At 41.8% G+C, this 14,276-nt stretch overlaps 1 protein-coding gene across 5 annotated transcripts in view; it reads right to left on the bottom strand.

Moving 5' to 3' along the window:
* Positions 1–14,276, bottom strand: part of SLC6A6 (solute carrier family 6 member 6) — an 88,425-nt gene that overhangs the window by 9,980 nt on the left and 64,169 nt on the right. For all 5 annotated transcript variants that reach the window (XM_017732541.1, XM_017732540.1, XM_017732539.1 and 2 more), the window contains 4 exons: positions 9,217–9,349; positions 5,772–5,906; positions 3,754–3,857; positions 3,516–3,640 (listed from right to left, as the gene is read on the bottom strand). In XM_017732541.1, coding sequence (XP_017588030.1) covers positions 3,516–3,640; positions 3,754–3,857; positions 5,772–5,906; positions 9,217–9,349 — 497 coding nt within the window. The remainder of the gene's footprint in view (positions 1–3,515; positions 3,641–3,753; positions 3,858–5,771; positions 5,907–9,216; positions 9,350–14,276) is intronic.

The raw sequence follows: 14,276 nt of genomic DNA, 5'->3' as shown, positions 1-14,276 counted from the left end.
CATCAGCTTGTTTACTTTGAGGAGCTTTCAAAGTGCCAGTTTTCAAGTGGATTCATGTAATTTTCAATAGGAAAAGGCATTTTTTTAAGATGCTGCAGTGTGGGGCCAAAAAATGTTATTTCTGATCTGTACAGAAAAATCTCTAACACTGTTCTTCCTACCTCCCACTTTTCCTTTCCAACAAGAAAGATGGAAAAAGAAGCAAGAGAAAGAGGTAAAACAAGATGACTTTTTTTTCAAACTAAAGAAAACTTTAAGTCACTGAAAATAGTTGAACATAAATAAATACAAATTAGCCAACAATCAAGTAACTAATTTTATTTTAAATGAAACACAACTAAGATTTTATACGACAGAAGATACCAGAAAAATTGGTGAATGTCTCAAATTTTGGGGAGCTTTGCTTTTTTCCCCCTTAATTCAGTGGATACAGTAGATCCTCTTTGAGGGAGAGCTGCTACCAGATGGCATTTGCAGCTATCTGTGCAATTGATGAGACAGATGTGAAACTGCCCTCCTCAAAATTTGCTGCAATTCTGTATGCTTTGGCCAGTGAAACTGCTCTTGCACTGTGACACCAACTAATACCAAGTGCCCTAAGCCCTGAGCTAATTTTGATTTTCCTTTGAAACTAAGTGTTGAAACATAAAAAGTCCATGTGAAAGAAAATGTTCCTGGCAAGCCCTCAACCGAAACATAAATAATCTAAAATTTGTATTTAATTTGAAGCCCTGTTGTTTTGAAGGGTGTTTTGCAAAAGTGAAGCACTTGTGGCTGCTATTAAAAGCCAGTGAGGACTGCCACAATCCCAGCCCACGCACTGGCCGATAGCCATGGAGTGCTGTGGCATGGCTGGAGAGCTGCAGAGGCAGAGACCAGGAAGGCATCAGGAAACCCAAGGCACTATCCTCAGACCTGCTTAATCTGAATTTGTTTGCAAATGGAATTTAAGAAAAAGCAAAAAAAAAAAGGAAAAAAAACCCCACAAATCTTGTGCTGGTTTAACAGTGCTACAAATTGCATGGGTGGCAAAGTATTTTTCCCAGCCAAACAGAGGCCACATGGATTAGACAGGACTCACTATGGTTTTTTTGAGCCCCAACTGCTTTCCTCTCTATCTTTAAAAGAACTTCTGAATAACAAAAAAAAAGCCATTTATTAAAAATCTGCTTTCAGCGAGGAGTCAGAGAAGTCTGAGTTAACTGCTGAGTAAACCTGCTAAAGCCAGTGAAGGCTAGCAGTGACCAGTGCCTTCAGCCGGAGCCAGCCCTGCCTGACAAGTGTGTCCCAGGCACATGGCACCAATGCTGAATTTGGCACTGGGAAAAAATGTGGCCATGAGATTCTGATGTCAGCAAATTTGTTGATGTTCCCGTGGCTTTCAGGAGGGCAAACAAACGGTGACATGGATAGGGCAGGAGGAATTTAACTCACTGGGCAGAGATGGGGTCTCAGCCCTGTGGACATCTCCTGCCAAGTGCTGTGGCCAAGCAGCAGCACCTCTGTTCACTTTTCCCTGACCCAGGGGAGCAGTTCTGACCTTGCATCAAAAGAAACCAAAAAAGGCAAGGCCAGAAAAGAGAGGCTCAAGCACCTGCTGAATCCTTCTGTGCTGAAAAGCAGCAACAAGAACTTTGCCCAGAGCCCTGTGTGGGTCCAGGGACACTCATCCCAGGGGGACCAAGTGTCTTCAGTAGCTCTGCACTTATCTCTCTGAGAAAGGCAGCAAGAAAACACATGGGAAGTGGTTTGGACACTTTTGGATAATTTTAGTAGTGTTTGCTGTCATGTAAAAATGTCCCCTAGGACTTAGCCAAAGACCAGCAGGGACAGGCACCCACCGCACGGTGAGACAGCTGCAATCTCTGGCCATCAGTGATGTGGATTTAAATAAAGGAGTAGACAACAAAATATGCAAAAAATTCAAAGGCCGAGTTCAGGAGCAAATCAGTGCCCTTGCTGTCCCTATAATAAGCTATTAAACTCCTCATTTAAAAAAATGCTTTTTGAGGTGTTGAAAAAAGGCTTTGTAAACACAGAGTCAGAGTTAATTTGTGTTTAAACATTACCTAACAACCCAGTGTAACTATGGAATTGTTTAATTCTAAAAAAGTCAAGTGACAGGAATGTAGCTGCCTGTATCAGAGATATAATAATAAAAATTAGAATAAATATTGACCAGATAAAAACCTAATGTACAAATACTTAAAAATACTACTCTTGGAATTGATCCACCTACATATAAATAAAAAAATTAGGGCTATTTATGATTCATTCAATAGGATTATTCCCTTGCTTCCTGTTTCCAAACAAAGCAATCAACCTCTGAACAAAGTAAGCTTTATGGACAAGATTGTTACTAATTGCACTTGCAAGAGCTATGCCAATTGCAGCCACCCAAGAATCCAGCAGTGCCATCAATGTCATTAGTTTTTCATTAGCCCTTCTGAAGTGAGATATTTTTCTTAAAGACTTAACTCCCAGAGCCATGTGACTAGAAGATATATTGACTTTTTCATTTTAATAGCATGTTTGCAGAGGAAATCTTTCAAATACTATGCAGGTGAATTAAAAGCACTCAAAAAATTAGAAAGAAGTATCCAAAGTGCACTCAGGTGACATCGTTATTACTAGAATCTGATTAGCTTTAAGCCTCATAGCTGTCAAGGCCTGATTCATTATTTTTCCATGGTAATTCCCAACTAATCTGTCTCTTCTATGTGAAAACACATGGTTACACCTGCCCTCATGGACTAGAAATGCACACAGGAAAAATGTCTTCTGTTTTGTTTGAGATACAGTTACAAGCTATGAGGATTTAGCTTCTACCTCTGCATGTGCATAGCTGAATGTTAATGGGAAGGACACTTCTGAAATAAGGGAGGAACCTAAGTGTTTCAAAACGGACTTTGACAGTTCTGCCAACCTCACCCTGAAGCTACAGAGGACAAATGCAGGATTGCAACACCTAGAGTTCCTGCGGGTGAAATGGTCCACAAAACTCTGGAGATGGAGTTCTCCAACTTCTCTTGCCTTTCAGTGAGATTTGGGAATGTATGTGTGTGTGTCCTTTCAACAGGACAAGGTACTAATCCTACTCTAGTGCTGTGAACAAGCAAAACTAAGCTATGAAAAATACATAAACACTGGCAATTTGCATTTGAATGAAAATAAAGGTCTGAAAAGAAGGATGGAAAAAATTCTCGAATCAATGACATTCTGGTCCCTAGATAATGGTGTCGTTATCTTAGTTCTAATCTCAACTCAAATGGATTAGCACACTCTAGGAAATGTGTTTGCCACCCTGTTAATCAAGACAGAGTAAACAGTACAACCCCGGCTAACCCTCACTGCTCTAGATTAAAGCCCAGATCAACAACGTGCTTATTTTTTCTGGCAATTATGGGAAATCTTGTTCTGTTTTATCACTTAGATGTTAGCTGATTGGGTCTGCAGAACTTTGCTCACACGCTGGGCGGCAGTGCCCACCACCACTGCCACCAACACCATCGTACCTGACTCTGCCACATCAGCAATGTTCACCCCTTGCTCTTGTGCCATGAAGCCCAGGACGGAAAAAATTGCGAAGCCAGACACAAAACTGGTACCACTGTTCAGGCATCCCAGCAGCAAACAGTCCCTAAGTCACACATATGTCATGGAGCAAGTTAATTAAAAAAAAATTAACCCATTGTCCCTACTTTATTTACATCATTTAGCTAAAACACTAAACCCCCTTGGATGGAAACTTGCCTATAGCAGTTGTATTTGTACTTGTTGTAGCTCCCCAGGGAAGTCATTGCTCCTAAGCAGATTGCATATGAGAAGAAGATTTGTGTCCCTGCATCTATCCAGACCTAAAGGGAAAGATAGAAATACTGTTATTACCAGCATTGTTGCATTGCAACAATCAACACAAACACACAGTTCAAACTAAGAAAAATCAACAAAATAATTGTTTCCATTGAGGGTGAGAGCTAAAGGACCAGGGAGACAGGGAACGAGAACAACATATTTGCAAGTCTGGCTTTCACAAGGAAAAGAAAATTGTTAGCATCAGAACCCAGAAGAACATAATCTCTACAATAGTTCCTGTTTCCCCTCCCCAGAGATGCTCAGTATTTCTAGTTTCTTAGTCATTCAGCTGATCCTTCCTGTTGGCGCAACAATAAACGTGTTTCAGTGCAATAGGAAATGCAGAAGTATTTATAACATTGCTCATTTCTCTTGTAACTCATTTCACTTAGAGTCAGCCAACAGATTCCTTAAACTGAGGATGTGAAAAGCTTGAGAAACAGGTTTGTGTATTTGGTTTGTTTATTTTTCTAGCTTTCTGGTTGTTTTTGTACCTGTTCAAATGCAAGATAAAAAGCCATAGGGGTGGGGGGAAAATAAGCAAAATACAATGCACTTTATAAGATACATATTTGATCTTGGTCTCATGAGTCTTTGTCCTGATTACATTAAAAAAAACACATACAGAGTGAAATAACTGTACACTATGAACTTCTTGGCTAGTAAATACCTAGCAAACTATCAAAACACATCCTCTGAATCCCATCTGTTCTTTTCTTTCTGCGAATTCAAGTATGCTAGCACCAGAGGAAACCACCAAGGAGTCTGAGTAAGTGAGAATGTAGACTGAGGACCATTACCTCCTCCCTCCCACCATCACTTCCCAGCACCTTGCTGACTACTGTCTCCTTGGAGTGATGCTTTTGCTAGACCGTGGGTGGGAGCTGGCCTGCTCACATGAACCTCTCCAACATTATCTGCTGACACTCTGGTTAGGCTAACAGTAGATCATAAAAATTATAGAGTCCCATAAAAAAAAGACTAAACCATAAAATATAATATCTCCTGTGAAAAGGGTGTCTTGTAAAAGAGGGCAAGACTAGAGAACGAACCAAATTTTCACTGTTTCTTTCAATTACACTTTTCCTACCTCAGTTCTTTAGCGACCATTGGAGTTTTATTTTAACCAAATACTCATTAGAAAGAAATAGCAAAGACAGATGTTATTTCCTATCACTGTGACCAACATTTTATTATTTTCAAAGATCCCCTGTTCTATTTTTTTTCTTCAGGGGGTGATATTGCATTTTTTTTTCATTTCTCACATGAACGCTATTGGCAAAAATGACGCTGATCTGCTCAAGTGTCCCATACCTGCGCTCTGTGAGCACAGACAGAATTTCTATCTATACAGAAAGAGTCTGGCTCCCATTAGCCAAGGCTAAGCAAACAGTAGTTCCTGTGCCTCAGAAAGCATTTTCTCCACCTTTGCCTGAGTTTTCAATCTTCTATAATTTCATTCACTTCTCTCCCCATCTCCTATTGAGCAGAGGGAGATAAGCGACACTGGTACTCACAGTTGTTGCTTGTTGTTCCATCTGTGAAGCCCACGTGTCTCTCCTTTGAAACTAAAGACTATCCTCATTAAAAAAAATGCATCTCCCTTACCTTACCAACAAGAAAGCTGAGATTGTATAACGGGACAGAGTCTACAGCCTCAGAGTCCTTTGACACAAAAAAAATATACACGCATACACACACAAACATACATACACATGGAAAGATGCATTATCACATTTAACAGCGACCTTCTCAAGCAGATCTCTGGAAAATATAACCCAGCATTAACATTCATGCTGTATTTGGACCTCTAAAGACCGTGGAAAAAAATTGTTTGTCACTACATCAGCACCATCACCCTCCACCATTCCCCTTTGCACAGGAAATCATCCCACTCCCCACTCCTGGTTCTGTACCTGTGGGTCAGCTAACCGTGAGATATCAGGGTAAAGATAAAACTTGATGCCTTCTGCAGCTCCAGGCAGGGTCACGCCACGGATGAGTAGAACAAGAAGCATGATGAATGGGAACGTGGCAGTGATGTACACTACCTGAAAATAAGAAAAGAAAAAAGGAATGTTTAGTCTGTGGCAGCCAAAGCTCCAGAACCAAGAAAGGTCTAACAGTGGAAGTTCAAAGCCCCCTCATACCTAAAAAGGGCCCAATCTGAGTTTCTGTGTGTACTTTTAGTTTAATGGTCTTTAACACCTTACTGCCTTAGGTCTGAAGGCAATGCATGGATCCCTCCAGAGGCCCCAGCCAACAGTCAGGTCACTCAGACATGATTTTACAACTCACGACTTTTGTCCAAATTCTGCCTTTGCGCTGTTTGTCCTCCTCACATGACAAGTGCACCTCTGCCAGGGAAGTGAAAAGGTTTACTCACTGAGGCCCCCTGAAACATTATTACCTCATTCTTTATTGGAACTTTAAAACTTACAAGCTGCAAACTGTTTCGCAAGCTCTGCTGCTACCTCTGACCTTGCTGTGCAGCCCCACTACTGCCCCTACAGTCAGCTTCACCAGGGACTGTGTTCAGAGATTAAGGTAATTTAGTCTGTGCTCCCCTGTGTCCCTTCCTATCTCCTTGAACACATCAAGCCCTTCAGGTTGGCATCAGCCTCAACAGTGGTAATTTCCAGTCCTGTAACTTCATTCTTGCCTTTGCTGCCTATTCAGCAACATCATTATTGGAAACTAAGGCTCTATTCATCCAGTTTGAAAATACGTCTTCATTATCTTTAACCTCTATTCCCACTCTCTTTGAATAACAGCCTACTTCTTCTCTTCTTGTTATCTCCTCATTCATTTGATGAAAGAGCCCTTTGCTTTCATCTCCAGCACGAGGGTTAATTGAGCTTGCATTTGGACAGTTCTATCTTTAGACCCACACTTTTTGACCTCTAACATTTTGCTTTCTTTGCTCATCAGTGCTTTCTCTCATTTTTTATATAACTGCTGTGCTACAGTCACTACTGTCCAAGAAAGGGCATTTTTCTTGGAGTCAGATGATTCCCCCAGGTAATTACAGTTGGCTGCCATGAGTTAAAATGTATTTTTGTTTTCAGAATTTGCTTAACTACTGCAAAGCTCCCAGGATGCTCCATTTTTCTTCTTAAGTGTGTCCTCTGAGAATAACGAGGAGAACTCAAAGCCTGCATTGCCATAATAATTCACAGAGCGGGGCTGATTTCATAGAATGAAATGAAATTTTTTCATACATGCCCTTTTAATTCTCTCTTTGAATTTTCTGTATATTTTCCAGTGACAAATAACATGTATTGCACATTAGCTCGTTTCACTAAAACCAGGAAAAAAGGGGGATTTCTGCACCTTCTTATTTTTTTTTAATAAGCCAGGCCTATGAAAAAATCAATGTTTTCTTACAAAAAAAATACACGTTGAGGTATTTGCAGGAACTGAATGAACAAAAACTCACAGAGAGGTCTTTTCACTGCAGGTAGAAATTCTCTCACGATGCTGCAGGAATTTTTAAGATCAAGCACATTATCTAAAGCTTAAATATAACTAATATTTTTCATCATGATTTTGTGTTTATTTGTCCAATGCTTTACTAAAAGATTTAAAAACTACATCTTCCCCCCACCCTGCTCTCCAAAGAGCCATTAACACACTGGAAAGCAGGGAAGTGCTATAAACAACCCTCTACTAAAGTAAACTAGACTTCTCAAATAATTCAAGTCCTCCATTAGAGTTTACAGTTTACTTTTGTTTGACCCCAAAGTTAATGGAGTCAACCGGAGACTTTCCAATGGTTTTGTTGGTCTTTGGCTCCACACCCGCACGAGCTCTGATGCCGAGAGCGGGGAGTGAATTCCTGACAACCGCCCTGTTTTAGACGTGAGACCATTCTGCAGGATTTGCAGAGAACACAGATTTTTAGATAAATGATTTTAACAGACCTGTTTTCAACCTGTTATCTTCAGGGGAGTAGAAATAGTACCCTAGGGGGATTGGAATGCCTCTCTGTGCTACTGGAGCCTTTACTGAGCAGACACCAGGGTTGCCAAAGGTGCTGCAGACATGTTCGCTTCCACCCTGCTGCTGCAGGAGATTTACTGCATCCACCTTTACTATAAAACTTGTACAATCTCCTCACTGAGTCACATCAATCAGAGGGAATAGAGAAACAAACATTTTTGTCAATGTGTGCTTTAGAGGTGTGGAAGCTGTTCTTTGGGGGAAATGTGGCAGGAATCCAGAGTAAGGCACCAGCTTTTTAATGAGGCTCATTGATAAAAATCACAGAAAGCAAGGCAGAAACTGCAGCAAAGCAAGTGGTTTAGTCAACAGTGGAATTGATGAGGTCTGGCTTCCTACAAAGTTTTGTCTCCTGGTTGATTCTGCAGCATGCAATAAGGTAAAACTGCTAAATGATGCTCTTTCTGCAGCTGAGGCACTTGGAATTTCTCGCCCTGACTTTTTTGGGGACTCATAAAAGATGAGTTCACACTGCGGTCTTTTTCTTAGGAAGGGCACTAATGGGGTCACTTTCTTCCACCTAGTTGAGAAGAAATGCAGGGAAGTTAGTACCTTGAGATCCCTCCTCCTCTGTCAGACTTAGCTGAACACTGTCTCAAGCAACAAGTTTGAAAGTGGAGAATTACGCAAACACAGTGGCTTCAAAACTCATGAAAATGGGTGTAAAAACACTACTGAATGCAAGGGGGAATAATGTTATGCTTTACACTAAGTGACTGACCAAGACTTGCACTGGGGCAGGATGTTCAGGAGTGAGTCAACTGTTATCCTTTACAGGAAAACATGTTTCTGAAGAGCATGTGATGGGACTAAACCCACAAGCTATGCAGGATCTTTGTTAGTGACAAAGCTCCTGAATGAGTACCTAAGTTTAGTCTTGTGTGTCTGCACAGAGCTCTTCTGTAAATGACCGGCATTTCAAAAATGCTGTGCATCCACCAGTTTCCACTGCCCTAAAACATCCCTACCACAGCTATGTTAACATCCATCCTGCTGCACTGGGATGAACTTGACTGGAGTGAGAACACAGACACGCAGTGCAGAACACCACCCATCACAAGCCTGAGGCCTTCTGCACTCATGACATCAGTGGGATGCTCGTCCTCCTAGAGCCGAAGTGGTGCTCAATCTGTGCTTGTATCTGCTTCTTTATGCCCTTCCCGTAATGGCTACTTGACTCACAGGCATTTTGGGCATTTGTAATGAATTTCAAAAGGCAGTTAAATATGAATTCTTCTCTTACTCAGTGTAAAAGTACAGTTTTTCCTGGAAATGGTGAATATCTTCAAGAACAGCATTACTTAGTATTCCTAACATCTCTAACTGCAGTGATTATAAAATGGGTAAAAGAGTACTTACTTTCCCAGTGGATTTGACTCCTTTCCAAATGCAGAAGAAACATATCACCCAGACAAGGAGGAGACACAGTGCCAGATCCCACTTGATAATACCAATATCTTCGATTCCCGAGGACAAGCTCAGCACATTGCGCCTGAATATTTGAAAGGAAACAAAACAAGAGAGAGATGCAGGAGCTCAGTTGATGCAGACTCTGGTTGTGATGGCTGAGAATACACAATGGTGTGCAGGGAGGCTGATGCACAGACAGACCTCTGCTCTCACTGACTTGCTAAGTCAGTGGCTTATGTGCCCAAAGCCGTGCTTTGCAAACCTACATCTCCCCTGTGTCTGTAGGACTCCTTAATTCAATATACTGCACAACATATAAAAAATTTAAGCTCTTTTTAGCAGCCCATGACCACCCCAATATCAGATAAAAAAGTATTTGCTCTCTTGAAGATCCCAGACAAACTCTCCCCAGTGAAGCCACCTGGCAGCAGTAGACACCATGTCTCCATCATGGACACTTGCAGCTGACCTGTATCCACACATTTTTGATCCTTTTCAGTTCATTAGCAAGGCTGCCACGAGGAGGAAAGAGAAAAAGCAGTGCAGCAGGGAAGTGTCAGGCCATGCAGCCTTGCAGGGTGAAGGCTGGAGCCATTATCTGTTCTCCCCTTGGGGCCCCCCAAACAAACACTGCCCGGGTGCTGCCACCTCCCCTCAGCATCCCCGACACCAGGGTCTCACTTAGCTAACACCAGATTATGTGGGAAACTTTATTCCCTCACTTAGGTTAATAAATAAAAAGTAATTCCTGACCTGTGTCTTAAGGGACAAACATCTGACCATTAGAAGACCCTGATCCAGGTGGGAAATATTCATTAAGGCTTCTCTCTTTTCAAAATTCCCATGGCTTATCATTAAATACTGAATTTAAACTATTTTAAAAATAATGTCATGCAACATACATAGTCCTCACACACTGCACAGACCTTGTCATACTCAACACTTCATTTGTCAAATATGCAAAAGAACAAACTGTTTCTTACTGTTCACTGAGCTAAAACTCCTCTGCAGATGAACCCGGTAAACTCTGAAGAGTTACTGCAAGGTTTTTTAGTCAAGGAAAAGTTTGACCTCAATTAGCACAGAAATGCCTTGACCCAAGACTATAGAAGTGAACTTGCTACCTAACAAATATTTTTATTAATTGTGAGTTAAATTTTATTTTCAGACAGCTATAAAAGTCAGGCACTTTCATTCACCAGAGTTGTAGAGAGCAGAGCCCAGAGCAGTCTGGGTGCTCTGCTGGGTCAGGCCCATGTGTGTGGGGTGCCCAGCTTAGCGTGGGGATCCACTACAAGACAGACCACTGTGGTTTGGTTTTCCCCTGAACTAATGAATTTTTCTTTTTCTATTACCACGGAAATAATAGTGAATGAAGTCACTGATGGAAAATTTGCAATTAGTTTTTGGAAAAAGCCCTGGATCAACCAGTTTAATAGGACTCAAACCCTCGCCCATCTGTTTTTGCATCTCTGTTTGCCAAACTCGCTTGGATTACCTGTGTGACCATGTTCTCACACCAAATGCTTTCTTCTCTCTGAAAGTGTATGTATTTTGTTATGGAAAAGGACTAATGGCACCAGACAGGGTAAGTCTGCCCTAATCAGCACAGCTATTCAACAGTTATGAGAAACCCCTCAGTAATGAATATTTGGCATAAAGTTGCAGTCCTGCTTCACCTGAGCCTAAATAAACAAAGGAAAAACCCGCTGTGCATATACAAAAGAAGAAAATACATTTATAACATGACAAAGTTCAGCCACAACCTTCTGTGCCTGTTTAAAAAATAGATGGCAATTTTCCAATCAAAGGGGCAGTTCGTATTAAAAAGGCAATCTATAGAGCTGGCTCTCAAGAAACTGTGAATAATTAACTGCAAATGCCTTTTGGAATTGGGAGCTTTATTAATGCATTCAGCTAAGACTCCTTTGCTTTTTACTATGGAACTAAAAGCAAGTGGCCATCTCTCCTAGAGTTTGCCCCAGCAATTCTTTCAAGATTTTTCAAGGACACCCCAGTGGGCTGCTGAGAGCCAAATATCTTACTTTTCTATGTAAAAAAGCCAGATATCTCACTTTCCCATGTGAGGCAGCAAGCATCCTATGATGCACTGGCCTTCTCTGCCCAGGGTTATCCCATCTCACAGAGACTGACTACTTCAAGGAATACACTCAGAATTACCAGGGGATCTTCAGCATTACAATTGTTTTATGAGTTCTAGCCCTATATGTTTTTGCAGAAGCACTCAACCTGGATTTGTGACCCTGTAAATTCAAGTTCAGGAAAGAGCATGAGCTGGGCTGTGCTGATAACTCTTCAATTTTGTTACATAACCCTCGTGCTACAGAGATTCAGCCAAGCCCACTCAGCTACCTTCACACCACTCACACACGGAGTTGTTACTTACTCAGATTTATAGTCTTGATGCTGTCATTAACTGTCACTCATATATAATCAATGGGACAACAGGCTGGGGCTGAGTTTGTTGTAAACAGGAGTTCCTGACCCTTGAACACTAATGTGTTCTAGTGTGTGCAATATGGAAATGTAACAGGAGCTGTAACTGTCTCTACAATATAAACAAAAATAAAATGAAGAGAGTTATGCAATCCTTGAGGGCTATTCCAGCTCATTAATCAAGTGAATGCAGACAGGACCTTTCAAACCAGGAAAGGTGAAGCATCCTTTCATGTTGGATGAACAAGAATAATTAACACTGAAGAGGTTGTACAGAAGAATATTAAAAGGAGAATACAAAACAATTTTTAAAACTCTCAAGTTTGCTCTTAGAGGCAGAGACAGCTGCTCTAGATTTTGTTTAGTGTTTTGTGTTGCTCCCTTTAGGATTACGTGCCATTAGCATGTGATGGTCTTTCTTGGGATTTGGACGAATAAAGTCTGCTGATTACCAAATATTTATAAACACTTGGCCAGCACCAGACAATCAGAGGTTTTGTTCAACCATAATTACCCTGTTACACTTATCCCTTATGTATTAATATGTGTGTAAGCCTTTAAGGTTTTGGACTTCCAAATAAAATCTTCAGAAATAAGACCTGAAGCATGTGATACCAAGAGGTAAGTCTCCTGATATAAAGCCTGATTTCCTTAACCCCCTTTTATTGCTGCTCAAGCAAGCATGTGATTTGCACAGAACATTAATTCAAATGAACTGACATGTCAGGCTGCACTATATGTCCAGCCAGGCTGAGTTGTTCAACGTGAAGAGGTTAATGCATCAGTGTGGTCAATTATACCTGGGCAGCACTAGTTTTGCAAAGCAATACTGATGAGGACACTATATAAATGTCCTACAATAAAAATGGCATTGGGTTTCAGAAACCAAATACTCACAAACCTCTGAATTAAACTGGAATTAATTGTGCCACAAAGCAGATGGATATCTTCAGTTAAAGACTAATTATTTACCTGTCCTTTCAATGTTGGTAGCTGGCTGGCTGGCTGGCAGCCAGCATTGTTTATGGTGGCAAGGTACCTGAAAGTTCTTAAAACTATTTTTAATTTCAGAATTGTAAAGAATAGTAGCATGGCTGGGGAAAAAAAAAAAGGGGATATTCAGTGCTTGCACCATGTAAGAGCTATGCTACTTTAATTACAAAAGTGCTGCGTGATCTCTGCTCTTATTTGAAGACATCAATAGTTATTTATGCAGAGAGAACAGCTATTTTTAATACTCTTCTAAGTGTCATGACTCCTGAAGGCAGCTTGCTCTGTCAAGGACAGTTTTGCCCATGATGAAACAGTGAGTTATGGGCAGTATGTCTGTCCTAGTAGGATTACAGAGCCAAGCTCCTCCCTAGCAAGACTCCAGGGAAAAGTTCAGCTTACAGTGTCTAAAACCGTTGAGGACACAAGTTAAAGTGGCTGCAAAGTGCAGGGAGAGCTACTCCAGGAGCACTAATCCCTGAGCAACCTTTGCTCTGACTCTGCTACAGACACAGTGAGGGCACAGCTGAGGACAGGAAAGTGTGTGAGGATCAAAGATTTGGTGTCCAGCCTCAGGCACCTCCAGCTTGAGTACATCTACAGGAGGATTTGGCTCAGCTGGCAGGGGAGTTTTCTGACTTGGTTTCTCTTAGAGGGAAGTTAACTAAAAGGTCCATCACCAACATGATCCCAGAGGGACATCATTCCCCTAGCCCATGGCTGCCCTGCCATAATACCCTTTATCACATACTGCTGTGTTACCCACAGAGAGCTCTGCTGTTCCCCAGTGCACTGGAGCCCTCACTCTTGTACAGTCCCTTTCCCAGTCCCTGGCCCTTTTCCTTTCTGCTATGGTATCTTCAGTCTCCTGAAGTGGACATGCTGCCTGGGGCCAAGGGAGACAACTCGGCCCACAAACCTGTACAGTGCAGGAGTAGGAGCTTCCAGAGCAGCAGGACAATCCCATGGCCACATCAGGAGCCACCAAGCTCATGGCTGCCCCCAGGTACAAGAGGACTGTCAGCAAAATTACTCAACAAAAGCGGTGATGAACACAGTGCTTTGGGAGTCTGGGGGAGCAACTATTTTGGGACAGCACTGTGGACCTCTGCTTCCTTGGGAGGCCGTGAGAAGACGTTTGAACACACGACCAAACCAGCCACTCATTTGGATTCAAGGCCTTCAGTCCCATGTCATTGTGGGAGAGTCCAAAGGAGTGAGAGCTCCTTCCTCTTCTACTGCAACTTGCTTCTCAGTTCCCCCAAAACATCCAAAGGTACCATTTAACAATTGTTCTCCAACTTCCTCCATATTTACAAGGGACGAAGTAAAAAAGCAGCTGCCCCTCAGCACGGAAACACAGAGCTTGTGGTGAAAACTCTGCTCTCACAGCCTGCACCCTGCCCCTCACACCAGCCACCAGAGCCTCCTGACAAACTACCAATCCAAGATTCAATCTGCCCCTTTGTAGTTTGGCTCTCGTGTTACAAATTTTAGCACAGTTCCTAAGACTATTTTTTTCTAAACCTAATGCATGCCAAACATCTTCAGCACGAACACGA

The sequence above is a fragment of the Corvus brachyrhynchos genome, unplaced genomic scaffold (assembly GCF_000691975.1).
Source record: "Corvus brachyrhynchos isolate BGI_N302 unplaced genomic scaffold, ASM69197v1 scaffold4, whole genome shotgun sequence".
In the NCBI taxonomy this organism is placed as follows: Eukaryota; Metazoa; Chordata; class Aves; order Passeriformes; family Corvidae; genus Corvus; species Corvus brachyrhynchos.
The sequence above is the reverse complement of the archived record's forward strand: the minus strand, read 5'-3'. Positions and strand labels throughout refer to the sequence as shown.